Here is a 26,654-nt window from a genome sequence, read left to right on the forward strand (position 1 = left end):
AGAAGGGCAACTAAAATGATTAGGGGTTTGGAGAGGGTCCCATATGAGGAGAGATTAAAGAGGCTAGGACTTTTCAGCTTGGAAAAGAGGAGACTAAGGGGGGATATGATAGAGGTATATAAAATTATGAGTGATGTGGAGAAAGTAGATAAGGAAAAGTTATTTACTTATTCCCATAATACAAGAACTAGGGGTCACCAAATGAAATTAATGGGCAGCAGGTTTAAAACAAATAAAAGGAAGTTCTTCTTCACACAGCGCACAGTCAACTTGTGGAACTCCTTACCTGAGGAGGTTGTGAAGGCTAGGACTATAACAGCGTTTAAAAGAGAACTGGATAAATGCATAGAGGTTAAGTCCATTAATGGCTATTAGCCACGTTGGGTAAGGAATGGTGTCCCTAGACTCTGTTTGTCAGAGGGTGGAGATGGATGGCAGGAGAGAGATCACTTGATCATTACCTGTTAGGTTCACTCCCTCTGGGGCAGCTGGCATTGGCCACTGTCGGTAGACAGGATACTGGGCTAGATGGACCTTTGGTCTGACCCAGTACGGCCGTTCTTATGTTCTTATGTAGATGACCTCTGACTGGTGTTTTGGATCTGCCTCCGCTCAGGGAGTTGAACTAGATGACCACTCGAGGTCCCTCAAACCCTACATTTCTCTGATTTTATAAAATTAAACTAGGAGCCTGATCATATAAATCTTTGGTGGGAGTTCCACATATAGAAATCAATACTAGTTCAGTGCATGGAGGATTTGCAGGATTGAGCCCCTAGTCATTAAGTCCCTCCACGTTAACTTTTCCACACTGAGAAAGAATGGTTACTTACCTTACAGTGACTATGGTTCTTCATGATATTTTGTCCACATAGGTCCCACTCTAGGTGTGCACGTGCCCTACTTGCACCCTGTATGTCCTTGTGGCCCCCATGGGGACCTAAAAGGTGGAGTGGGGCCAAAAGCCTCTCAGTTCCTTTGCCAATATAGTATCCCAAAGCAAAAGGACTCTGCAGTACCAGAAAGGATGGCAGGTTATGGAATCTATGTGGACAAAACACCTCAGAGCCACAGTCACTGTATGGTCAGTAACCATCCCGCTTGTTCAAGTATTTGATGACAGATCCACTCCATGCATCTGGCTATCAGTTATCTCCCTAAGGTGGTAGGTGCCAGGAATCCTGGTTAAATAAAGACTGTCCTATTAAACAGGGCACCAGACCCAGCAGCTGCAACCAATGGGTAGTGCTGAATAAAAGTACACACTGGGCTCCAAGTGCCTGCACTGCATATTTCTGATATAAGGATGTTCCACAAGCATGCCAAGGAGGTCACTTGGGCCCTAGTGGAATGTGCTCTAATATGAAAGGATGGAGCTAATTTATTTAGTTCATAGGAGATCTCAGTACAAATCTGATTCCCATTTGGAGAGTCTCAGTAGTTTTGCAGAAACATTCCTGTTTGAATCAGAATATTTTGTATCTTGCAGAGCAGCTTCAGGCTGTCAGATGTAGAGAAGAGAGGTCTGGGTGTAGGACCAGGGTTGTGAAACAATGTCCAGGAGATCTGGAAGAGTGATGGGCAGATACATTAATAGTTGCATCAGTTGTGAATACCACAGAACTGATGCACCCATGCACAAAGCAAGACTTTGTCCTGCCTTACTGTTCTGAGAATTAATGGCAGAAAAGCATCCATCAGCCCTCTGTTTCACGGGATCAGGAATGCATCTGAAAGGGAGCGTGGGCTTATGTCTCTTCCGGAGCAAAATGCCTGACACTTCTTGTTCAAACTGGTGGCAAACAGGCCTGTGGAAGGAAGACTCCATTTGAGGATGACCTGATAGAGGACTGAATCTTTGAAAGTCCATTTGTGACTGAAAAAGCACTTCCTGCCAAGTTGGTCTGCTGTTTGTTCTGAACACCTGGTAAGTATAGAGGAATGAGACTGATCTGGTGATGTATGCACAGTCCCATAGATGAATCACCTCTTGACAGAGAGGGGATGATCTGGCTGCACCTATTTATTAATGAAGTGAAATAAAGTGACTTTTTCATAATTTCATATAACTCCAAAGATCAATGTCCATTACTGAACTTTTTATATCAGTTTTACTTCTACTCCTTTTAATTTTTCTTAAGATACTTATCTCCTGCATTTTTCTAATTAATTTTCTTTTCAGTACAGGTGAAAATTACTAGATTTACATCACTGAAGACTTATGTCCTCTATTTAGCCATAGAACTGTTACAGTATTTCTAGCAATAGTGCAGGTTTCCCTTCCCGATATTGCCCTGCAAATGAATCTCAACCCTGTTATGGAGGGGTCACCTCTGTAACTGAAAGAGTCGTTCATTTGCATGTTGCATTAATTCCTAGATTTATCTGGTACAACTACCAAGTCTGATCCTCACCCCCAAACTTATGTTTACAAATCAATATGATTTATTTTGGTTTACTTCTTAATTTGTTATTACCATTGTTGATGATATTGAAAATTCTGGCAATAGGGTTTATTCGTTAACTTGTGCTCCCTCTGCTAGCCACTTTTCTATAGGAGCAGAACAAAACTACTGTCATAAAGTACCATTATAGGCCACAGGGGGAGCTCTACAATATCACTCCTGCCAGTTACAATCCCTATAGGGAGTTCTGTCAGTTTAAGGATGGGGTAGGTTAGAGGATTCACATTGTTACCCCTGCCCAACAAATTAGGGGATCTGCACAAAAGATAATATAGGCTATATAAAGTATAATTTTCTTGCAGAGCCTCTTCACATTACGGAAATCATCCTCTCCCTTTCCAGGGAGATTGTTGGGTCAGCTACAGACTAGGATGAGGAACAGATATCTGTGAAGATAGATGAGAGGCAAAGGACCACCAGTGAATCCCACGACATCCACGGAATCTTCATACTGTAAATCCAGAGGATTTGAGGGTCAAACCCTCTATTTCATGTTTGGGGGAAGGGAGAGTGGGAGGGTGAAGGTGAAAGGGACCAACCTCTTTCCCTCATGAAAGAATTCAGAGGAATCTCTCATAGGTTGTCTTTGCTGCAAAATTTTACCATGTCCAAACCTGGTTGTGCAGAATCAAGTTAGCTGATACAATATTGACCACAATTTTGAATTTAGTATTGACCAGACAAATCGCTAGCATGATTTGTCCTGGTATACACTGACTGCCACATCACAGTCAGCCTCTTGTCAATTATCAGAATTTTCACAACTGCGTTCAGAAATGGTAACATTTTGTGCTATAGAGCATCTCCTAGAGGAGAAGAACTTGGCAGAGAGTTCATTCCCAGTTCCAACACAATTACCCTCCCCCACAGCCCTTTTTACTTTGTTGTTGTTGTTTCTTAATTTTTCTGAACAAGATTGGTGGATTTAAAATAACAAAAATATTTATAATCCACAGGCCATTGCCCCAGATTATGAAAATATTACGGTAGGTCAAATTTGATGCACAGACTATTTGAATAGAGTCCCTTTAAAGAAATACTTACAAAAGGAAAAACAGTATAAGTAAGTTTATTTGAGAACAGGAAAGGTATTCAGTTGGAATTTGACTCGGGAAGCACGTATTAGGGAGCAACGTGCTTTAGCTAATAGGTTTTTTACATTTCTAATGTAAACTTTAAAAAATTCCTGCAATTGCATAATAACTAAAAAGTAGCAACATCTGGTTTTGAGAGACAAGAAGGGAACTTTTGGGCTGAGATCATGGATGGGGGAAAGGAAACAGACTGTGAAAACTACTGGGCCTTTTAAAACCAGAAAAAAATACATTAAAATTCAAGAAAATCTCCTGAAACTTACTTTTTTGGAGATATCACAAAAAGCAAAAGAACATGGGGAAATTAAAAACAAAAAAACTAACCCACCACCACTTACTATAATAAAACACTGAAGTCCAGCACAGGAGGGTTTTTACAAATAACATTTAAATTGTTACTAATAATTAAAAATCTAATTTTCCCCATGTCTGCACTTTGCTTATTTTTAACATTTCATTCAGCATGGACAACAAACATTAACTATTAAGGGCTTTTCTGCTTGGAGAAAAAAGGCCAGAGTAGCTAGTGCACACTTGCTACTCAGCATTAATGCACCATGTATTAGTACAGAGTAGCTAGTGTGCTTTAAATTCACACACTATCTTACTCCATACTAACTTCTGCATATAGACAAGTTCTTAGTTTCTTTAAATAGTCTGCTTCTCTTTTCTAGTGGTCATTCTGAAAAATGCTACTGTTTGGAGTAACAAAAGTAATTGGAAATATCTATATTTTAAATGATTCTGTTTCAGCTTCATGAAAAATATTTCTATTCATATTATGTTTAGTAAAAAATAGTATATATTACACTACACACACAAAAATTCTGCCTTTGCAACCTAAAATATTACATTATATATATATATATATATATATATATATATATAAAATGGACATGTTAAAATGTAAAATATATTCCAGCAATCTGTACTGGAGCTTTTCCTATATCAATTAAATTGTCAGCTATGTTGTGATTATATAGATAATGAAGAGACAGAAAGGATACCAGTTTTCAGATCTTGCAGTCTTGGTATTCAGAAAAAAAACGGTTATTCACCTTTGTAACTGTTGTTCTTCGAGATGTGTTGCTCATATCCATTCCAATTAGGTGTGCGCGCGCTGCATGCACGATCGTCGGAGAATTTTCTACCCTAGCAACACCCGGTGGGTCGGCTGGGGAGCCCCCTGGAGTGGCGCCTTCATGGCGCTGGATATATACCCCAGCCGACCCAGCGCCCCCTCAGTTCCTTCTTGCCGGCTACTCCGACAGTGGGGAAGGGGGGCGGGTTTGGAATGGATATGAGCAACACATCTCGAAGAACAACAGTTACAAAGGTGAGTAACCGTTTTTTCTTCTTCGAGAGCTTGCTCATATCGATTCCAATTAGGTGACTACCAAGCCTTACCTAGGAGGTGGGGTCGGAGTGAGACATCGCTGAGTGCAGAACCGCTGATCCAAATGCAGCATCGTCTCTAGACTGCTGTACAAGCGCACAGTGAGCGGCAAAGGTTTGAACCGATGACCAAACTGCCGCTCTACAAATGTCATGGATCGGGATGTGAGCCAGGAAGGCAGTCGAGGAGGCTTGGGCCCTCGTGGAGTGGGCGGTGAGGCGCGGCGGCGGGGCACCGGCCAAGTCGTAGCAAGCATGAATACAGGACGTGATCCAAGAGGAGATACGTTGCGAGGAGACCGGTAGGCCTTTCATCCAGTCAGCCACTGCAACGAAGAGTTGAGTCGTCTTCCTAAACGGCTTTCAGGTATCAGAGGGGTAGCCGTGTTAGTCTGGATCTGTAAAAAGCAACAGAGAGTCCTGTGGCACCTTTAAGACTAACAGATGTATTGGAGCATAAGCTTTCGTGGGTGAATGCCCACTTCGTCGGCTTTGTACGCTCGATATAGAAAGCAAGGGCTCTGCGTACGTCCAAGGAGTGCATACGCTGGTCTTGACATGTAGCGTGCGGCTTAGGATGGAAGACCGGGAGAAATATATCCTGGTTCACATGAAAAGCTGATACCACCTTGGGAAGGAAGGCAGGGTGGGGGCGAAGCTGCACCTTGTCTTTATGGAAGACTGTATACGGAGGTTCGGACGTGAGCGCTCTGATTTCAGAAACACACCTTGCTGAAGTGATGGCTACAAGGAAGGCTGTCTTCCAAGATAGGTAAAGGAGTGAGCAGGTAGCCAATGGCTCGAACGGGGGCCCCATGAGCTTGGAGAGAACCAGGTTAAGATCCCACGCCGGAACCGGTTGACGCAGCTGTGGGTATAGGTGGTCTAAGCCCTTGAGGAATCTGACGATCATCGGGTGAGAGAAGACCGAGGAAGCGTGTTCTCCTGGGTGGAACGCCGATATAGCAGCCAGGTGCACCCTAACCGAAGATATCGCCAGGCCCTGCTGTTTTAGGGATAGGAGATATTCAAGTACAAGTGGGATCGACTCCTGCAAGGGGGGCGTGGCCCGCTGCTCGCACCAACAGGAGAAGCGCTTCCATTTGGCCAAGTAAGTGACCCGTGTAGAGGGTTTCCTGCTGTCCAACAGAACCTGCTGCACGGGATGTGAGCATCGTAGCTCCGCCCGAGTCAACCATGCAGCATCCAAGCTGTAAGGTGGAGCGATTGCAGGTCGGGGTGACAGAGTCAGCCGTGGTCCTGAGAGATCAGGTCCGGGTACAATGGAAGCGTGATCGGAGTCTGTACCGACAGCTCCAGGAGCGTGGTGTACCAGTGCTGTCTTGGCCAAGCCGGAGCGACTAGAATCATACGTGTCTTGTCTCTGTGTAGCTTGAGCAGGACCTTGTGGACCAGCGGAAATGGAGGGAAAGCGTAGAACAGCTGGTCCTTCCATGGTAGCAGGAAAGCGTCCGACAGGGAGCCCGGAGATCGCCCCTGGAGGGAGCAGAACACGTGGCACTTCCTGTTGGCGTGTGAGGCGAATAGGTCGATCTGGGAAAATCCTCACCTCTGGAAGATGGAGTGGATGATATCTGGGCGAATCGACCACTCGTGCGTTTGGAAGGACCTGCTGAGACGGTCCGCTAGAGTGTTCTGGACTCCAGGGAGGAACGATGCCATGAGATGTATCGAGTGGGCAATGCAAAATTCCCACAGGCGAATGGCCTCCTGGCATAGGAGAGACGATCGGGCTCCCCCTTGCTTGTTGATGTAGAACATGGCCGTGGTGTTGTCTGTGAGGACTGCCACGCAACGGCCATGTAGGAGACCGTGAAACACCTGACAGGCTAGGCACACTGCCATCAGCTCTCGAACATTGATGTGCAGAGCTAGTTCGGATGTGGTCCACAGGCCCTGCGTTTGGTGCTCCCCGAGGTGAGCGCCCCAACCGAGAGATGATGCATCCATGACCAGGTACAGAGAGGGTTGTGGGGTGTGAAACGGCACTCCTTCGCACACCGACTTGTGGTTCAGCCACCAGTTGAGAGAGATCAAGACCGAATTCGGAACCGTGACCACCATGTTCAGGCTGTCCCGACAAGGACGGTACACCGATGACACCCAGGCCTGAAGCGGGCGGAGCCGAAGTCTGGCATGCCTGGTTACGTAAGTGCAAGAAGCCATGTGTCCCAACAGGCCAAGGCACTTCCTTATCGTGGAAGTCGGGAAGCCCTGGAGGCTGCGGATGATGTTTGCGATGGTCTGAAACCGAGTGTCTGGCAGAAGAGCGCGGGCGAGTCTGGAGTCCAAGACTGCCCCGATAAACTCTATTCTCTGGGTTGGCTCCAGAGTAGACTTTTCTTTGTTGAGTAAGATGCCCAACTTGTGGAATGTTTGTAGTGTGGTTTGGACGTGGGATTGAACCTGCTCCCTGGTGTGGCCGCGCACCAGCCAGTCGTCTAGATACGGAAACACCTGTATCCTTTGTCGACGAAGGTATGCTGCCACGACGGCCATAGATTTGGTGAACACTCTTGGAGCCGTGGACAAGCCGAAGGGAAGGACGGCAAATTGGTAGTGTACGTTGTTTACTACAAATCGAAGGAAGCGCCTGTGCGGAGGGTAGATTGCTATATGAAAATATGTGTCCTTCATGTCGAGGGCGGCGTACCAGTCTCCAGGATCCAGGGAAGGGATAATGGTCCCCAACGAGACCATGCGGAACTTCAACTTTACTATGAATTTGTTGAGTCCGCGTAAATCCAAAATGGGTCGAAGACCCCCTTTTGACTTGGGGATCAGGAAGTAGCGGGAGTAAAACCCCCTGCCCCTTAACTCTGATGGAATCTCCTCTATAGCCCCCATAGAAAGGAGCGTAAAAACCTCCTGTGTAAGGAGATGCTTGTGAGAAGGGTCCCTGAAGAGGGACGGGGAGGGAGGGTGGGATGGGGGGGGCAAAGAAAACTGAAGAGCATATCCCCTTTCCACCGTGCGAAGAACCCAACAGTCCGAGGTTATAAGGGACCAAGCACGGTGGAAATGGGAGAGGCGATCCCGAAATAAAGGGAATGGATCCTGGGTGGTGGCTAGTACGCCATCCTCGAGCGCACCTTCAAAAATTTTGTCTAGGCCCAGAAGGTGGCCTTGGTTCTGACCGGGTTGGGGGCCGGTCGACCTCCTTCTACCCCCTCGTCCACGCCTTCTGGAGAAGTCCTGTCTTGGACGAGGAGGAGGAGGGTAGAACCTCTGGGGCTGGGGCCTAAACGGCCTGCGCTGGGGTCCTGGGACATGCATCCCCAGGGAGCGCATGATGGTTCTGGAGTCTTTTAGGCTCTGCAACCGAGAATCCGTCTTGTCCGAGAACAGCCCCTGACCATCAAATGGCAGATCCTGTAGGGTCTGTTGCAGTTCTGGCGGCAAACCAGACACCTGGAGCCAGGAAATGCGTCTCATGGCTATACCGGAAGCCAGTGTTCTAGCGGCAGAGTCCGCTATGTCTAGCGAGGCCTGTAAGGAGGTCCTAGCCACCTTTTTACTTTCCTCTACTAGGGCCCCAAACTCCTCTCTCGAGTCCTGGGGGACCAACTCCTTAAATTTACCCATGGAGTTCCATGAGTTGTAATCGTAACGGCTCAAGAGCGCCTGTTGGTTTGCGGCTCTGAGCTGCAGACCCCCTGCTGAGTAAATCTTACGTCCGAACAAATCGAACCGCTTGGCGTCCTTCGATTTGGGCGCTGCCGCCTGTTGACCATGGCGCTCTCTTGCGTTCACTGAGGAGACCACTAGTGAACACGGCTGAGGGTGGGTATAAAGATTCTCATGGTCTTTAGAGGGGACAAAGTATTTCCTCTCTGCCCCTCTGGCAGTGGGTGGGATGGAGGCAGGGGTTTGCCATATGGTGCTGGCATTAGCTTGGATCGTGCGGATGATGGGCAACGCCACCCGGGATGGGGCATCAGCTGAGAGGATGCTCACCACTGGGTCCTCCACTTCCACTATCTCCTCTGCCTGTAGATCCATGTTCCGTGCCACCCTACGTAGCAGGTCTTGGTGGGCACGGAGGTCTATCGGGGGTGGGCCCGAGGTTGTCGGGCCCGCCACCGCCTCATCTGGGGAAGACGAGGAAGATGCCTCAGGGGGTAAAGGATCCAGAGGTGGGTCTGGGTCCGAGGGTCCCTGATGTCCAGGATCCCCTGTACCGGGGTCTGGGGCCTGCGTGGGCGTTGGCACAGGAGCCTCCATACCCCCTGGGGGAGGACGGGTAATGGTGGCCTCCGGTACCCTGGGCTCCGAGTGTGCCGAGCGAGAGGCCGCTAGTGGAGCCCCTTGTGCCTGGTGATATGCCCATGGGGTCCAGAAAGACCCATGTGCAGGGTCCTGTCTAGGGTCCTCTGCCCCATCCTGCCAATGGCCCAGGTCGTCCGCTGCCTGACCCTGAGCAGGATAGGCTGAGCGGGAGGCACCATCAGAAGAGCGAGATGCAGATCTTGAGGGCCAGGGTGGTGCCGAGCGTGATTGCGCTGGCTCCTCCTGGAACGGTGCCGAGCGGTGCCGGTCCACGGGAGAGCGGTCTCTGCGTGGTGCCGGGGAGCGGAACCGGGAGCGAGAACGGCGCCGATGGCCATGCTGGTACCAGGACCCAGATCTGGATCGCAAAGAAGACCGTCTGTAGAATCGGTGCCGGGAGCGGCCTCTCGAACGGGATCGGCGCTCATACCAGTGCCGGGAACTGCGTCGGGACTCTGAGCGGTACCGATGCTCGGGTCGGTGCCGAGAGGTGGACCGGTGCCGGGAGGAAGAGCTGGGCCGCGAGTACAACCGGCGCCGTGATGAAGACCGGTGCCGGGACTGCAAGCGGCGTCGGGACCTGCTCCGAGACCGAGAGCGGTGCCGAGAGTACACGCTCGGAGATGGAGGGCGTAGCAGGGCAGGCTTGCCTCTGGATTGCACTGTGCGGAGCGGATGCGGTGCCGCGGTCTGAGACGGTGCCGGTTCCGTAAGGGCAATGAGGTCTCTCGCCGTCGCAAACGTCTCCGGCGTGGACGGGAGACACGGCTCAACCACGGAACAGGGCGGGGAGCCAGTCCACACCGGACTCAACGGCCCTGCTACCGGTGCCGGAGTTAATGGTGTCGATGACGGCGCCTGTAACCTCGGACGTTCCGATGCCGGACGCGACTCCGCAGTCAGTGCGGGGGGCGCCGGTGCCTGCTGTTGCGTGGCAGTCTCCTGTGTTTTACGGGGTCTCTTGTGACCAGGAGACAGGGAACGGCGCCGAGGGGCTTGCGGCGGACGCGGTGCCGATGGAGGACGGTGCCGTGGGGTCTTATCCGCGTCTTCTTGCGGTGCAGTACCCGAGGCCGCCGCCGGGGTGTTGCGCACCGAGGCATTCGGTGCCAGAGCTTGGCGTGCCGAAGGAGTGTCTGGGCTAAGTGCCGCCTCCATAAGGAGCTGTTTAAGACGAAAGTCCCGCTCCTTTTTGGTCCTGGGCCGAAAAGCCTTGCAGATCCTGCACTTATCAGTCTGGTGAGACTCCCCTAGACACTTTAGACAAGAGTCGTGGGGGTCTCCCGTTGGCATAGGCTTAGCGCAGGTCGCGCACAGTTTAAAGCCAGGAGCCTTGGGCATGAGCCCGGCTGCACGTTGGGGGGAAAGGGGGAGATGAAAACCCCCTTACCCCCGCTAACTACTTATAACTACTCTGTAACCGCTATTAAACTACTAAGCTATACTAAATCTATAACTATACATAAGAACTATCTACAACAATAACTAACAAGGAAAGCTAGGGAGAGTGGAGGACAGCTATGCCACGCTCCACAGTTCCAACGACCGTCACGGGCGGTAAGAAGGAACTGAGGGGGCGCTGGGTCAGCTGGGGTATATATCCAGCGCCATGAAGGCGCCACTCCAGGGGGCTCCCCAGCCGACCCACCGGGTGTTGCTAGGGTAGAAAATTCTCTGACGATCGTGCATGCAGCGTGCGCACACCTAATTGGAATCGATATGAGCAAGCACTCGAAGAAGAAATTCCTGTTTTGATTTGTAAACTAAACTGTAGAATACATAAAATACGTAGGAAAACAGTCTAGAATTCATTAATGTGGGGGAAGAGAGTGAATGAATCCAAGATTTATAAGGACAGATGTGAGTGAGAGGAAGAGCCCTGAATTTATTTGTACTTAATGTTGGGGGTGATGGTGTCAGATTTGAATATTGCATAGAGCCAGGAAGAGTTGACTTATGGGTGTATGAAGATGTGATAATCTAAAGTAACAAATGCTGGCATGGAAAATTGATCAGTATGCAGGGCATTTTGATTAACAACAACAAAAACAAAGGAGAACAAACCGGTATGTCAAGGCCCAGTTACACATGAGAGTTTGGGATAAAATTCTGAGCTATACATAGCACAGTAAGAGGGGGTTAGTGGGTTACAGATTATTGTATTAAACCATAAATCCAGAGTGTCTGTTCAGTCCATGATTTTTAGTGTCTACCAGAGTAATGAATTTAAGCTCCCAGGCTCGTCTTTTGAAAGTGTTCTGCAGGTTTCCTTTGAGGATGAGGACTGATAGGTCAGATATAGAGTGATCGCTTTGTGAAAAGCATCCACCCACTACTGATAGAGTGTTGTTGTCTCTTATCATTTTCCTGTGAGAGTTCATTTGAGAGCATAGTGATTGTCTGGTTTCACCCACATAGTTGTTATTAGGGCATTTAGTGCACTTGATGAGGTATACCATATGCTTGTGAAGGATCCATGGATCTCGAAAGGTGGCCAGTAGTTGATTACACTGGTCTACAATTTTTGAGAAGTCGTCTGCTTCAGAGATAAAATGTGCTATTTATTATGTATTTTGATGTGCTGAATTCAAATATGACAATTAAAACAACTGATTGGCTACCGTTTCTAAGATATTTAAGTTTTTACATTTTATGTCTATGTATATTGTGTAGATAGTAGAGTTTTAATCATAAATTGTAAACCTAGGTCTTTTCATGTGTTTATGGTTGCTTTACATGATGATATTTCACCTGTCCTGTTTATGTAACACTTTAAAAAACAGCAAAAGGGTTATATAAATAAGATTTATTATGAAACAAAAGGCAAAAAACTATTCTGTACATAGTTTAGTCCTATTCAGTGTCTACTCGGCGCTTCTTGGCTTGTCTCTTGTATTCATTAAATGGAGCATCTCTTGTCACTGTCCAGCAATAGTCTGCAAGCATTGATGGGCTCCATTTGCCCTGATAGCATTTCTCCGTTGTTGCAATGTCCTGGTGAAATCGCTCGCCGTGCTCGTCGCTCACTGCTCCGCAGTTCGGTGGAAAAAAATCTAGATGAGAGTGCAAAAAATGTATCTTTAGTGACATGTTGCAACCAAGGCTTTTGTATGCCTTGAGGAGGTTTTCCACCAACAACCTATAGTTGTCTGCCTTGTTGTTTCCGAGAAAATGTATTGCCACTAACTGGAAGGCTTTCCATGCCGTCTTTTCCTTGCCACGCAGTGCATGATCAAATGCATCATCTCGAAGAAGTTCACGAATCTGAGGACCAACAAAGACACCTTCCTTTATCTTAGCTTCACTTAACCTTGGAAATTTTCCACGGAGGTACTTGAAAGCTGCTTGTGTTTTGTCAATGGCCTTGACAAAGTTCTTCATCAGACCCAGCTTGATGTGTAAGGGTGGTAACAAAATCTTCCTTGATTCAACAAGTGGTGGATGCTGAACACTTTTCCTCCCAGGCTCCAATGACTGTCGGAGTGGCCAATCTTTCTTGAGGTAGTGGGAATCTCTTGCACGACTATCCCATTCGCAGAAAAAACAGCAGTACTTTGTGTATCCAGTCTGCAGACCAAGCAAGAGAGCAACAACCTTCAAATCGCCACAAAGCTGCCACTGATGTTGGTCATAGTTTATGCACCTCAAAAGTTGTTTCATGTTGTCCTAGGTTTCCTTCATATGGACTGCATGACCAACTGGAATTGATGGCAAAACATTGCCATTATGCAGTAAAACAGCTTTAAGACTCGTCTTCGATGAATCAATGAACAGTCTCCACTCATCTGGATGGTGAATGATGTTGAGGGCTGCCATCACACCATCGATGTTGTTGCAGGTTACAAGATCACCTTCCATGAAGAAGAATGGGACAAGATCCTTTTGACGGTCACGGAACATGGAAACCCTAACATCACCTGCCAGGAGATTCCACTGCTGTAGTCTGGAGCCCAACAGCTCTGCCTTACTCTTGGGTAGTTCCAAATCCCTGACAAGGTCATTCAGTTCACCTTGTGTTATGAGGTGTGGTTCAGAGGAGGAGGAGGATGGGAGAAAATGTGGGTCCTGTGACATTGATGGTTCAGGACCAGAAGTTTCATCCTCTTCCTCTTCCTCGTCTGACTCAAGTGAGAATGATTCTGGTGCATCAGGAACCGGCAGTCCTTCTCCGTGGGGTACTGGGCGTATAGCTGATGGAATGTTTGGATAATGCACAGTCCACTTTTTCTTCTTTGACACACCTTTCCCAACTGGAGGCACCATGCAGAAGTAACAATTGCTGGTATGATCTGTTGGCTCTCTCCAAATCATTGGCACTGCAAAAGGCATAGATTTCCTTTTCCTGTTCAACCACTGGCGAAGATTTGTTGCACAAGTGTTGCAGCATATGTGTGGGGCCCACCTCTTGTCCTGATCTCCAATTTTGCAGCCAAAATAAAGGTGATAGGCTTTCTTAACCATAGTGGTTATACTGCGCTTTTGTGATGCAAAAGTCACTTCACCACAAACATAGCAGAAGTTATCTGCACTGTTCACATAAGTACGAGGCATCTCTGCTCACTTTGGCTAAACAGAAATGTGTCCCTTTGCAAAATCAAACACTGACAAATAAGAGAGCACGACACTGTATGATTTCTAGAGCTGATATAGGGCAATTTGTTCAGCAGAGTGATGTAAGCTTCATTATGATTGCATCATCCATGACTTCTAGGAATAACATGATGCAATTCATATCATGTATGACGCAATACCAGCTTCAGATTGCATCATTCATTGTTTTGCCTAAAAAGCAAGTACTGTCCAAACCCAGTCATAGATTTATTCATAGATCAAGTCAAAGATGTATTTTAGTCATTTCTGGTTTAAATTGCGATCCCTTCCCTTTATAACTCACTTATCCTCCGCCATTCCCAAGTCAAGGGTCGTATATACTGACCCAATAGCATATATTGAAAACTAGAGCCAATCAACAATTTTAAGCATCATTTTCGTTCTCAGTGACCCAGAATTAGTAAAGTTTGACTACATTTATTTCAGAAGCATTTTGGCTGTAGAGCAGTGTTATCAGTCAATGCCAATAGTCCTAGATTGCCATCTCAATGGCTTCCCTGAGGTAGTCCTTCAATGAAGTATCAAGTACCTTTCCTGGGTAATCCATTCTAGACAGCTGCTTTACAATAGGCTGCCCTCAAGCAAGTTTAGACATGTTCAACAAGTCATAATTTGACACAGACATATCCCACTTTGTCATACAGCCAGACTTTGATCCCAGGCAAAATAATGGTGCTGATACTTTCTTTTAATTCCTTATTAATGAAGTCCTTGTAACATAATTAATGTCAATCTAAATGGGATTATGGAAAACTAGATATCAAACTAATGTGATATTTTTTCATGAGATTACAAGGCTGGTTGATAAAGGTAATAATGTTGATGTAATAGATGTCTGTAAGGCATTTAACTTGGTACTGCACAACAAACATTTGGGGAGAGGTAAATAATGAAGAGGACAATCATTATGAGAGTGATCTAGATCACTTGGTAATCTGGGTGCAAGACAAAATGCATTTCAACATAACCAAATGTAAAGTTATGCATCTAGGAACAAAGAATGAAAGCCATACTTACAGGACGGGAAACTCTATCCTAGGAAGCCGTGTCTCTAAAAAAAAGGCTTGGAGGTCATGGTGGATAATCAGATGAACATGCGCCTGCAGTGTGATGCTATGGCTAAAGGACTAATGTTATTTCTAGATGTATACACAGGGGAATATCAAGTTGGAGTAAGGAGGTTGTATTACCTTTGCATTTGGTACTAGTGCAACTGTTACTGGAATATTGTGTCCAGTTCTGGTATCCACAGTTCAAGCAGTATGTTGATAAATTCAACAGAGTTCATAAAAGCCATGAGAATGAATAAAGGACTGGAAAACATGCCTTACAGTGAGAGATTCAAGGAGCTCAATTCTATCTATATCATCAAAGAGAAGGATAAGGAGCGAATTGATCACAGTCTGTAAGTACCTAGATGCGGAAAATAAATTTGATAATAGAGGATTCTTTAATCGAGCAGATAAAGGTATAACAAGATCAGATGGTCAAAAGCTGAAGCTAGACAAATTGAAACTAAAAATAAGGCACAATTTTTTAATAATGAGGGTAATTTATCATTGGAACAACCTACCAACTGTTGTGGTGGATTCTCCATTACAGGAAATGTTAAAATCAAGATTGAATATTTTTTCTAAAAAATTTGCTCTAGTTCAACCACAGTTATTAAGCATGAAGCAGGAATTAAATTAAAAGAAGTGATATGGTCTGTGTTATGTAGGATGTCCAATTAGATAATCACAATGCCCCTTCTGGCCTTAAAAATCGATGAATTACTGCAAAAGAGAAATCAAATAAAGGACACAACCACCCAAAAAGCATATTAATTATCAAAGACGTAAAAAAAAAAAACCACAATCCCCACTATTCCAAGCTAAAAAGTACATTGATGGCTTTTTTAAAAATAGCTGCTGGAAAGCTGACAAGTCCTCTTTTTGTTACTACTAAATGACATTAGTAGATGAAACATGAATGACTCATGTACCATTTTTTCAGGTGGTGCAAAGAGGGCATTGGATAAAGATAAAACATCTTAATAGTATGTGATGAGGCCAGTTTCTAAAGGATGTCAGCCTAAAAAATTGCTTTATTGCCCCTTGTTATGCTAATGCAGCAAATTAAAAGGCTTCTTCTTCCTAAAGTGCATTTGTGCAATTCCCACATACAGTAATGGAAATGAAATTAGTAGAGAGAGCACAACACCATCCCTCAACAACTTTAGCCTCATCCCCACTTCCCAAAAGCACCTGGTGGCAGACCTCTGATGAAGGCCAACAATGTTCTTTCAGCTTTTCACCCAATAGTACATGTAAACTCACCATGAGGAACAAGAGGATGCTTACCAGTAGCTACTGTTACTTGATAGTCTTGCTTCTGCATATTCACATTTGAGGGATATTTTGCTACTGGCATCGAGTTGCAGAATTCTTCTAGCGAGCAGTGTCAATTAGGGCCACATACCCCTTTACCTTGCAAAAGTTTCTGAGAGTGTAAAAGGAGGAGTGACACCAACTGCCCTCCAATTTCTTCCCTAATTTTGGAATTCTTTACCTGACACTCCAAAGTGAGGAAGGTGGGTGGGAAATATAAATACACAGGGACAACACTCCCAAAGAACAACAGTTACTGGTAAGTAACCTCACCTTCCTTTGAGTGGCCTCTACATATTCCCACTTACGGGAGATCAGCAAGCACTACAAACCCCTAGGAAGGTGGGCGCAGGCACTCTAGGTGAACAAGAACTACAATACTGCCAAAGCAAGCATGAGCTGTAGGTGACAGGTCAAGTGTGTATTGAAGTGACCAAAATTTCACTCTCTCACATCAGACCTCAGTGAAGGGCAATTAAAAAAAATAGAGAGAGCTTCAAGCAACAGCTTTGCAAATTCTACAAAAGAGAGAGAAGCCATGCAATTGAGGCTGCCATCAGCTTAGCCGAATACCTTCTGATAAATGCAGATGAATGAAGACCTGGATTAACAAGAATGTAAAAGAGACTTGGGGAAATACAGTCATGCTAGCAACCAGTTTGAGATAGAAACAGAGGTGATTTGAGACTGGAAATGGGGATGAGGGCACTGACTGACCAAATCACATTTTCCGTATAGATTACAGTTTATAGAAAACAGCCCATGTGGTCTGTATCTCAATAAGTCCAAGCAGTAGCTATGGTTAGGAGCAATGTCCTCTTGTCAGGTGTATAGTTCAGGTAATATTCTATCAAGTAGCAGACCAGAGGTCCAACAAATTCTGAGAAACAAGATTCCAATTCCATACCAAGAGAGATACATGCAGAAATATCATTTGGGCAACTAAATTAATACATCCATCCTGTGGCACTCACAGCACAACCAAGTATACTAATCTAAAGAATTCCAGTTTCCTTCGGTACAACCCTGATGGCAAAGCAGTCATCTTAAATAACCCTAGTAGTACACAGAGCAATCCTGCCAAAGGCTAGAGTATTGCAAGGTGAGTGAGAACTGTTGACCAAAGAAGGCACAGGTGGAAGCTGAAATCACTATCCATACCATCTGGGGAAAACCCGTAACACAATTCTGAAGGGTTTCAGTGCCAACTAACACTGCTCCAGGCCCTCATCAGAACCTGGACCTGGAAACATTGAACAGTTCTACCAATTTCATCTGGAAAGACTCCAATAAAAGGAATGCCTAGAGCTTCAGTTAACTATCCCTACAGGCTCTGGGAATAAATCATTGATAGATATCACATCTCAGTAGTATATAAGTGAGACCAGGATAGTAGACCCAGATTTTAGAGGTGCCAACCTACCAGACCCCAAAGGATCAGAGATCTATGGTGCCAGGTTCTCTGAACCAGACTCAATTGATGTAAATAGGTCTAGCGACCTATGTGCCACTTATACCTGACCTAAAGCATCACAATATGTAATTCTCCTGAACCTGTGACAAATCAGGAAATCTTGGTGACACTTATGCAGGGTATAATACTCTTCTGGCAAGTAGCACTTCAGAGACAGTGAATCATGCCAGCCTGGGACCCAGTTCTCCTGTGCAAACCTAGGGATTTGAGTGTTCCTGACACTGGGCACCAAACCACTTCATCAAGAAACTTACCCAAGTTATTAGTGCTAGTTCTTGTCACTGAATTACATTTTGACTCAGATAGATCTGAGGTTCCTATTGCCACTTGATTTGGGTACATAGCCACTTCAACTAAGATCAACCTTAGTGCCACTTTTACTGTGCACTGAGTCACTTCAAGTTATGCTGGATCCTTGGCACTAGACTCAGTAGGCATGGTTTTCATTCCTCAGATTTTTCCTGGTTTAACACTACTTATACTGGTGCTGGACCAGTTTAGGTAAGTGGTACTGAAACCTTAACACCAGATTTAGATGACCTGGAATTTGTGGTAACATTAATGCTTACTATAATGGACACCGGACCACCTAATCAAGTGGTTCACCGGGATCTATGATGCTGGATCCTAGGCAATCTTGGTCAATACATTGTGTCAATGGTGCCAAGATGCCAGGGTCTAATTCAGTCATACCAGTGTGACCCAGAGACCTCGTCACTTTGTCAACAGTGCCAGAATATCAGCATTGAAATAGGTCAACCTGGGGAAATCTGAGGACCTTGGCACCAGGTTCTCAGAGATAAGAGCAGGGAGATGGATGCCACTTAAGCCACATACGGAGCTACTTTGGCTAGTGGATGTTCCAAGTTGATGCTGAACTTACACACTGCCAGACTCAGGATAGTCTACACTGCTATCAGAGGTGTGACTGCAGCATTTCTTGACATACCCAAGCTAGCTTTGATCTAGTTCAGGAATTCTCAAACTTTTTTTTGCTAGGCTCCCCTTTGAAAATATTTCAGGCTGTGATGACCCTCCCCCCCCCAAGATACCATACCATGCCACCCTTACTTCTGCGCTGCTGCTGGCGGCAGCGCTGCCTTCAGAGCTTGATGCCTAGCCAGCAGCCACCGCTCTCTGGCCACCCAGCTCATAATCATGGAAGTTTGTTCATATTTCAAAAATCCACGTGGATGGAGATCGGAGAATCAAAAAAGAAGTCATGTCTGGGAAAACATGGATGTATGGTAATCTTAGTTAACTATTTAAGCACTGTAATGAAATGCAAAGGATCTAACAGTTGTTGCGACCTCCGCCCTCTCCCTCCCAATAGCCTTATGACTTTTTGGATAGGGACTCCCAGTTTGAGAAATGCTGATCTGGCTAATGCAAATAACAGCAGCAGTGAAGCGGTGGCAGCACAGGCTAGCTATTCGAGTAGGTACCCAACATCTCAAATAGGCGTGTATATGCTGCTGTGGCTTCACTGCAGAGTACAGCAGAGGAGTCCATGTGATCATCATAGGAGATAGGTGGGACTTGTGCATGGTTTTGCTGACAGTTTCTCCAGGATTTTGGAGAGAGTTAGAGTACAAATGGATGGATAATATCTGAAGTATTGCAGGGTATTGGTGTGTTTATCGGAGCCTGTTGGCTTCTGTAAAATAGAAAAGCTAACAGCATGTTTTTTATATATCTTTGCAATTCGAACTGATGTCTGGTTTCCCAGAGCCTTTGAAGGAGTGCCTTTTTATAAATCTAAACTAATGCACATTACATTCATAAACCAGATTACAATCATGTTTTACTTTTCAATAATGTAAGTTCTGAATAGCAACTCAGGCCACAAAGTAATGGCCATTACTCCTCACACCAATCTCCTCATTCTTGATACTAGTATCTTCACTAAGTGCTGCAGCTGTGCCACTGCAGCGCTATAAGACCTGGTCTATGCTACAGGGTAGGTCAACATAAACGGTCTTGCTTCAACCTAGCTGTGGAAGTGTCTTTACTTAAATTTGGCTCCCACTGAAGTGTCCTTCTATGCTGCTCAGGGAGGTGGTGTTACTAAATCGGCGATGTAATTAGGTCGACGCAGTGTCAGTGCAGACACTGTCTTGCTTATGTCAACTATTACTGGTTTTCAGGAACCATCCCACAATGCCCCACACTGACAATACAATCAATACAAGTGCTCCTGGTGAGGATGTGCACTGTTGACACAAGGAGCCAAGTGTGCGCACACACAAGCAATTTAATAATTGTGGTGGCTGCACGCCAACATAAATTAGGTTGACGTAATTTTGTAGTGTAGCATGGCCTAAGTGTAGACATGCCCTCAGCCTTTTTTCTCTCCCTTCCCTGCCAGTTCCTACAGTTTCCTGCTCCCCCCCAGCTCTTTATCCCAATCTACTCCTTCTCCCCACCCCCCCACCAGACGCAGCTCTTGTTCCCTCTACATTTAAGTCAGGCTGCAATCTTCCTCCACACTGCCTGGGAAGTCAGCATTGGGGCACAGAGAACACTGGAGATATCGGGCATGTCTACACTTAAAAATCTGCAGTGGTGCAACTACACTACTGTAGTGCTTTAGTGAAGATGCTACTATGCCAACTGGAGAGCTTCTTCCGTTAGCATAGTTAATCCACCTCCACAAGAGGCAGTAGCTATATCAGTGGGAGAAGCGCTCCCATTAACATAGTGCTGTCTACACTGGGGGTTAGATCAGCATAACCACGTCACTCAGGTCTGTGGATTTTTCACACCCCTGAGCGACGCAGTTATACCAATGTAAGTTTGCAGTGTAGACCTGGTCATAGTCTCCCTGTTCTCAGTTCTGGTGGTCCAGAACAACAGTTATAGGAAAATCATGCTCAGACCCTTCAGCCCTGGGATGGAGCATGCTCAGAAGAGATGGACTCTTAGAGAATTTAGCTCCTAAACTCTAACAAGTCTCTACTGACCATTTGCCAATTGAGACCTTTTTCAGTGGCTTATAACTTGGGCAAAAAGCATTTCCCAGACACAAACACCACCCACTGCCAAATTTCAAGTTCCTGAACAAAAGGGTTCTCAGTGAAATGGTTATAAGAATTTCTTTTAACATGGGCAAAATAATGTATTTCAATTACTGTGTTCTCAGAAACTGCTGAACCATTTTTGCTGACAGTTTCCCCAAAAAATTTAAATAAAATAATCAGCCCAAGGTAGACACCCAGCATGGAAAATTTCAGCATGAACAGTTAAAGCAGGGGTGGCCAACCTGTGGCTCCAGAGCCACATGCGGCTCTTCAGAAGTTAATCTTCGGGTCCTTGTATAGGCACCGACTCCGGGGCTGGAGCTACAGGCGCCAACTTCCCAATGTGCCGGGGGGTGCTCACTGTTCAACCCCTGGCTCTGCCACAGGCCCTGCCCCCACTCCACCCCTTCCAGCCCCTGAGCCTGCCATGCCCTCGCTCCTCCCCCATCCCCCGAGAGCCTCCTGCACGCCACAAAACAGCTGATCAGGAGATGCGGAGAGAGAGGAGGAGGCGCTGATCGGCGGGGCAGCCAGTGGACGGGAGACGCTAGAAGCAGGGGGTGGAGCTGATGCAGGGCTGGTGACATATTACTGTGGCTCTTTGGCAATGTACATTGGTAAATTCTGGGTCCTTCTCAGGCTCAGGTTGGCCACCCCTGAGTTAAAGTCTGGCAAAGTTATAAGCCACTGAAAACAGGGTCTTGAAATTGTCGGGTGACAATAATAGGCAGCACTACCAGCTATGCCTATAACATATATGACAATCTCTATTTATCTGGTTTACTCCACAGCAAAAACAAAATTCCTGCACTAGTCATTTTTGGATAAGTACAGTAAGAACAGTCTAAGACAAGCAAGCTTTGCTGCCTGGATTTCATGAGACTGTTCCACCAGCTGAGCTTTGAAATAAACATTTTCTATAATTTCCTATAAGCATATGCCTCGCTTAAAATGCAAACAAAAAAGAGACTGTATGCTCCTCTTCTAAAGTAGGACAGACAAAAAGAGAACAGTTCAGATTGAAAAAACTGGGTGAAACTGCAACTAAAGTTTCAAGATTCTGCCTACTGTCCCCAAAAGCCAGCCAATCTACTCCCATATTTACCACAATCAATCATTTAGGTTTACAAGTTCTACAAAACCGGTTAGCCACGTAAGAATGTTTAAAAAGTTTTATGATTTTGCTAGAATTGTACAATTTTTTCAGGTTTTTGACATTTATGTACTTTTTGAAATAAAGAAAAGTATATCTTGCTTTATTCTCAATTAACAACTGAAACTAAACTTCTAGAAATCTGCAGTCTGCAGAGACTGTTGCCATTTTGTGAAGCAGAGAGATTCAGTACATTAAAGAGGAGTCTGACACTCTGTACTCTCTCATAGAGACTATTTTTGTTATTTTTTCCTTAATATAAAATAAACAGTAATAATTAAGTGTTATGGATGTTGTGTGCATGGAAAACAGAAAGGTATATATGTATTATCGTTGACATTTTATAGATGGGGAAAACAAAAGAGATTAAGTGACTTGTCCAAAGTCACAGAGCAAGTCAGTAACAAAATCAGAACCCAAATATTTTAACTCACAATCCTATGACTCAGTTCACTAGACTTCAGCTAGACCCAAAACTGGGTCACCAGAATGTTTCAAAGGGTTGTGAGACAACTCCATTGATACAGATTATTAGACTGCACCCAAACAGTCTGAAAACAATTTGTAGCTGTTTTCTATGGTTTTGATGGAATTAAAGTTTCTGCATGCTTTTTTTATTTAATTTCTTTGGTGATCATCCTCATTTTCCTACAGCCCCTCATTAGAAATTGGTATTTGAAAATATTAGATTTCCATATGCTGGATTTTTATGTGCTTCTCATTCAGCATGTAACTATCTCTGAAAACAATGTGCAGCGGCAGTCAAAAGAGCTAACAAAATGTTAGGAACCATCAGGAAAGGGATAGATAACGAGACAGAGAACATCATAATGTCACTATATAAATCTATGGTATGCCACATCTCAAATACTATGTGCAGTTCTGGTCGCCCCATCTCTACCAAGGTATAATTAGAATTGGAAAAGGTACAAATAAAGGCAACAAAATGGTCATGGGCATGGAACAGCCTCTATATGAGGAGAACTTAAAAAGACTGGAACTTTTCAGCTAGAAAAGAGATGACTAATGGGGGGATATGATAGATGTCTATAAAATCATGAAAGGTGTGGAGAAAGTGAATAAGGAAGTGTAAAGGGTAAATTACACAACACAAGAACCAGCGGTTCCAAATTAAATTAATAGGCAGCAGGTTTAAAACAAACACAAGGAAGTACTTCTTCACACAATGCACAACCTGTAGAACTCACTGCTAGGGGATATTGTGAAGGCCAAAAGTATAACTGGCTTCAAAAAAAGAATTTGATAAGGTCACAGAGGATATCTCCATCAATGGCTATTAGCCAAGATGGTCAGGGATGCAACCACTTGCTCTGGGTATCCCTAAATCTCTGACTGCCAGAAGCTGGGACTGCACAACAGGGAATGGATCACTTGATTACTGCCCTGTTCCGTTCTTTCCCTCTGAAGCATGTGGCACTGGCCAGGTGTGGAAGACAGGATACTGAATGATATGCACACAGTATGGCCGCTCTTATGTTCTTATGCTCCCGTTTTCCAAAAAGAGTGCCTCCAATTTTATTTGGGGATTTCAGACATTTCTGTGAATTGATTTAAATTCCTGTCTCAAGAGTTGAGAGCTATCTGTTTTTACAGTTTAGCAGCACAGATTCCCAAGACATACAGTAAGCATTATCTCTGTACAATATTATCACATTTATAAACTAAACCACATAAAGCCTCAAGTCTGCATCTCCAAGAACAAATGAGTCTAATCTGAAATTCAAAAATATCCACTAACAACTGGAATACTTCAATAGCTGCAGTCCAATAGTACAAAAATTACAAGGCAGACATAGATAAACAATGGAAAGCACGTAAACATTTCTTTAGCTGGACTTGCAGGTAAGAAGTTGGTTCTGTGAGATCCCATTTCTTTAGGGTTTAAATATTCTTGAGAAGCTCATTACTAAAATAACTTGATTATTTTAACATCCAGTTAAAATCTATAATTTTAATTAGGGTTCTCAAATAACCCGAAATGGTTTTAACTCCCCGTTTAATAAATTAGGAGTTATTGGGGTTTTTTTTACTGGAATGTTACAAACAAACCAGGGTCTCTCTTTTGGGGTTAGAAACATTTTGTATCTTGCAAAAAAAGACTGTAAAAGGAGAGGTATCTATCACTCTCACATGCCTCCAATTCATTACTATGAATAGGGCCCTACCAAATTCATGGCCATGAAAAATACGTCACGGACTGTGAAATCTGGTCTCCCACATGAAATCTGGTCTTTTGTGTGCTTTTACCCTATACTACACAGGTTTCACGGGGGAGACCAGTATTTCTTAAATTGGGGGTCTTGACAAAAAAGGGAGTTGCAGGGGGGTCACAAGGTTATTTTAGGGGGGGTCGCAGTATTGCCACCATTATTTCTGCGCTGCCTTTAGAGCTGGGCAGCCAGAGAGCGGTGGCTGTTCGCCGGGCATCCAGCTCTGAAGGCAGCGCTCTGCCAGCGGCAGTGCAGAAGTAAGGGTGGCAATACCATACCATGCCATCCTTACTTCTGTGCTGCTGCTGGTGGCGGCTCTGCCTTCAGAGCTGGGCTCCCGGCCAACAGCCACTGCTCTCCAGCTGCCCAGCTCTAAAGGCAGCAACAGCGCAGAAATAAGGGTAGCAGTACCGCAACTCCCTCTACAATAACCTTGCGACCCCCCCACATCTCCTTTTTGGATCAAAAATGAATTCCATGTCCTTTTGAAATTCCTGCACAGTTATATCTTGTCCATCAAAATGGGGCAAAAAGGAAAAGTAAATATGGTGAGGTTGTATGGAACTATTCTGTTTGGTAGTGGCACATCTGATTTATGTTCATTTTTAGGGTACAGTGTCTGACCTATCCCACCTTGTCCCTCCTCCCTTTCCAGGTATATTAATCATAGGATCCAATCTTCCCATCTTCTTGCTTATAAGTACTCTCAGTGCCTGACTTTCCACGTCCCATCTAAGCTCTTACAAGGTCCAAAGGTCCATCATACTCATCACACTCAAATGCAAAGTACTCCATTTAGGAAGGAATAATCAGTTGCACACACACAAAGTGGGAAATGACTGCCTAGGAAGGAGTACTGCGGAAAGGGATCTGGGGATCATAGTGGACCACAAGCTAAATATGAATCAACAGTGTAACGCTGTTGCAAAAAAAGCAAACATCATTCAGGGATGTATTAGCAGGAGTGGTGTAAGCAAGATATGAAAAGTAATTCTTCCGCTCTACTCCGCACTGATTAGGCCTCAACTGGAGTACTGTGTCCAGTTCTGGGCACCACATTTCAGGAAGGATGTGGACAAATTGGAGAGAGTTCAGAGAAGAGCGACAAAAATGATTAAAGGTCTAGAAAACATGACCTATGAGGGAAGATTGGAAAAATTGGGTTTGTTCAGTCTGGAAAAGAGAAGACTGAAGGGGACGTGATGACAGTTTTCAAATATGTAAAAGGTTGTTACAAGGAGGAGGAAGAAAAATTGTTTTTCTTAACCTCTGAGGATAGGACAAGAAGCAATGGGCTTAAATTGCAGCAAGGGAAGTTTAGGTTGGACATTAGGAAAAAATTCCTAACTGTCAGGGTTGTTAAGCACTGGAATAAATTGCCTAGGGAGGTTGTGGAGTCTCCATCATTGGAGATTTTTAAGAGCAAGTTAGACAAACACCTGTCAGAAATGGTCTAGATCAGTGTTTCCCAAACTTGGGACGCTGCTTGTGTAGGGAAAGCCCCTGGCGGGCCGGGCCGGTTTGTTTACCTGCCCCGTCCACAGGTCCGGCCGATCGCGGCTCCCACTGGCTTGCGGTTCGCTGCTCCAGGCCAATGGGAGCTGCTGGAAGCCGCGGCCAGTACGTCCCTCAGCACGCGCCGCTTCCAGGAGCTCCCATTGGCCTGGAGCAGCGAACCGCAGCCGTGGGAGCCGCGATCGGCCAGACCTGCGGACGGGGCAGGTAAACAAACCGGCCTGGCCCCCCAGGGGCTTTCCCTACACAAGTGACGTCCCAAGTTTGGGAAACACTGGTCTAGATAATACTTAGTCCTGCTACGAGTGCAGGGGCCTGGACTAGATGACCTCTCAAGGTCCCTCACAGTTCTATGATTCTATACCCTGCACATTATTGCAGGGTCTGAAGGTCACTGCTCTCCTCACCCACAGTTACCTATAGCGTCTGAATATCATTGTTTCCATCCCTAAGTACTCAGAGGCCTGAGTGCCAGCATTCACCACATCTCACTGCCTTCTCCCTCCCCATTTGTCACAGGGTACCAGCTCTGAGTGTATCCCTCCAAGTCCTTACACAAAGCTGTTGTATGACTCCACTCCATTACTCACAGGGTTTTGGTGTCCTGTGGAAAGCTGGGAATGAGATGTGTCTCCTTGCAGGTGATTTTGTAGTGGTCCCAGTCTGAGCACTCACACTCTGATGAAGGGCACATCTTTGTGGCTGTGCTCCACAGCACCGTCTCCAGCAACAGCAGGACCTGGAAAGCTACCAGTAGCCACAGCATCTTGCACATCCTGCTGCTGGTGCTACTTCATTAGTCCCCTGCCTCACTCTTCTCCAGTGGAGGGGGAACAAGGCAACCAAGGATACAGATGGTACAGGACTCTTCTGTCATTCAAAGAGTGGGGCAGTAGGAAACTGCACCTTGCCAAAAAGCCACCTCCTCCTCCCTAAAGGGAAGCAGAAGAGATATCATTACACAAAAAACAGAAATCCTGAGTACCTTGCCTCCCCTGTGCTGCTGTGCCTCCTCATGGTAACCTGCTCACTCTCCC

At 45.4% G+C, this 26,654-nt stretch overlaps 1 protein-coding gene across 1 annotated transcript in view; it reads right to left on the bottom strand.

Moving 5' to 3' along the window:
- Positions 1–26,392, bottom strand: part of TSHR (thyroid stimulating hormone receptor) — a 237,947-nt gene extending 211,555 nt beyond the window's left edge. Inside the window, exon 1 of the mRNA XM_065403505.1 lies at positions 26,208–26,392. Coding sequence (XP_065259577.1) covers positions 26,208–26,392 — 185 coding nt within the window. The remainder of the gene's footprint in view (positions 1–26,207) is intronic.
- Between the last annotated feature and the right edge of the window lie 262 nt (positions 26,393–26,654).

The sequence above is a fragment of the Emys orbicularis genome, chromosome 4 (assembly GCF_028017835.1).
Source record: "Emys orbicularis isolate rEmyOrb1 chromosome 4, rEmyOrb1.hap1, whole genome shotgun sequence".
Taxonomy (NCBI): Eukaryota; Metazoa; Chordata; order Testudines; family Emydidae; genus Emys; species Emys orbicularis.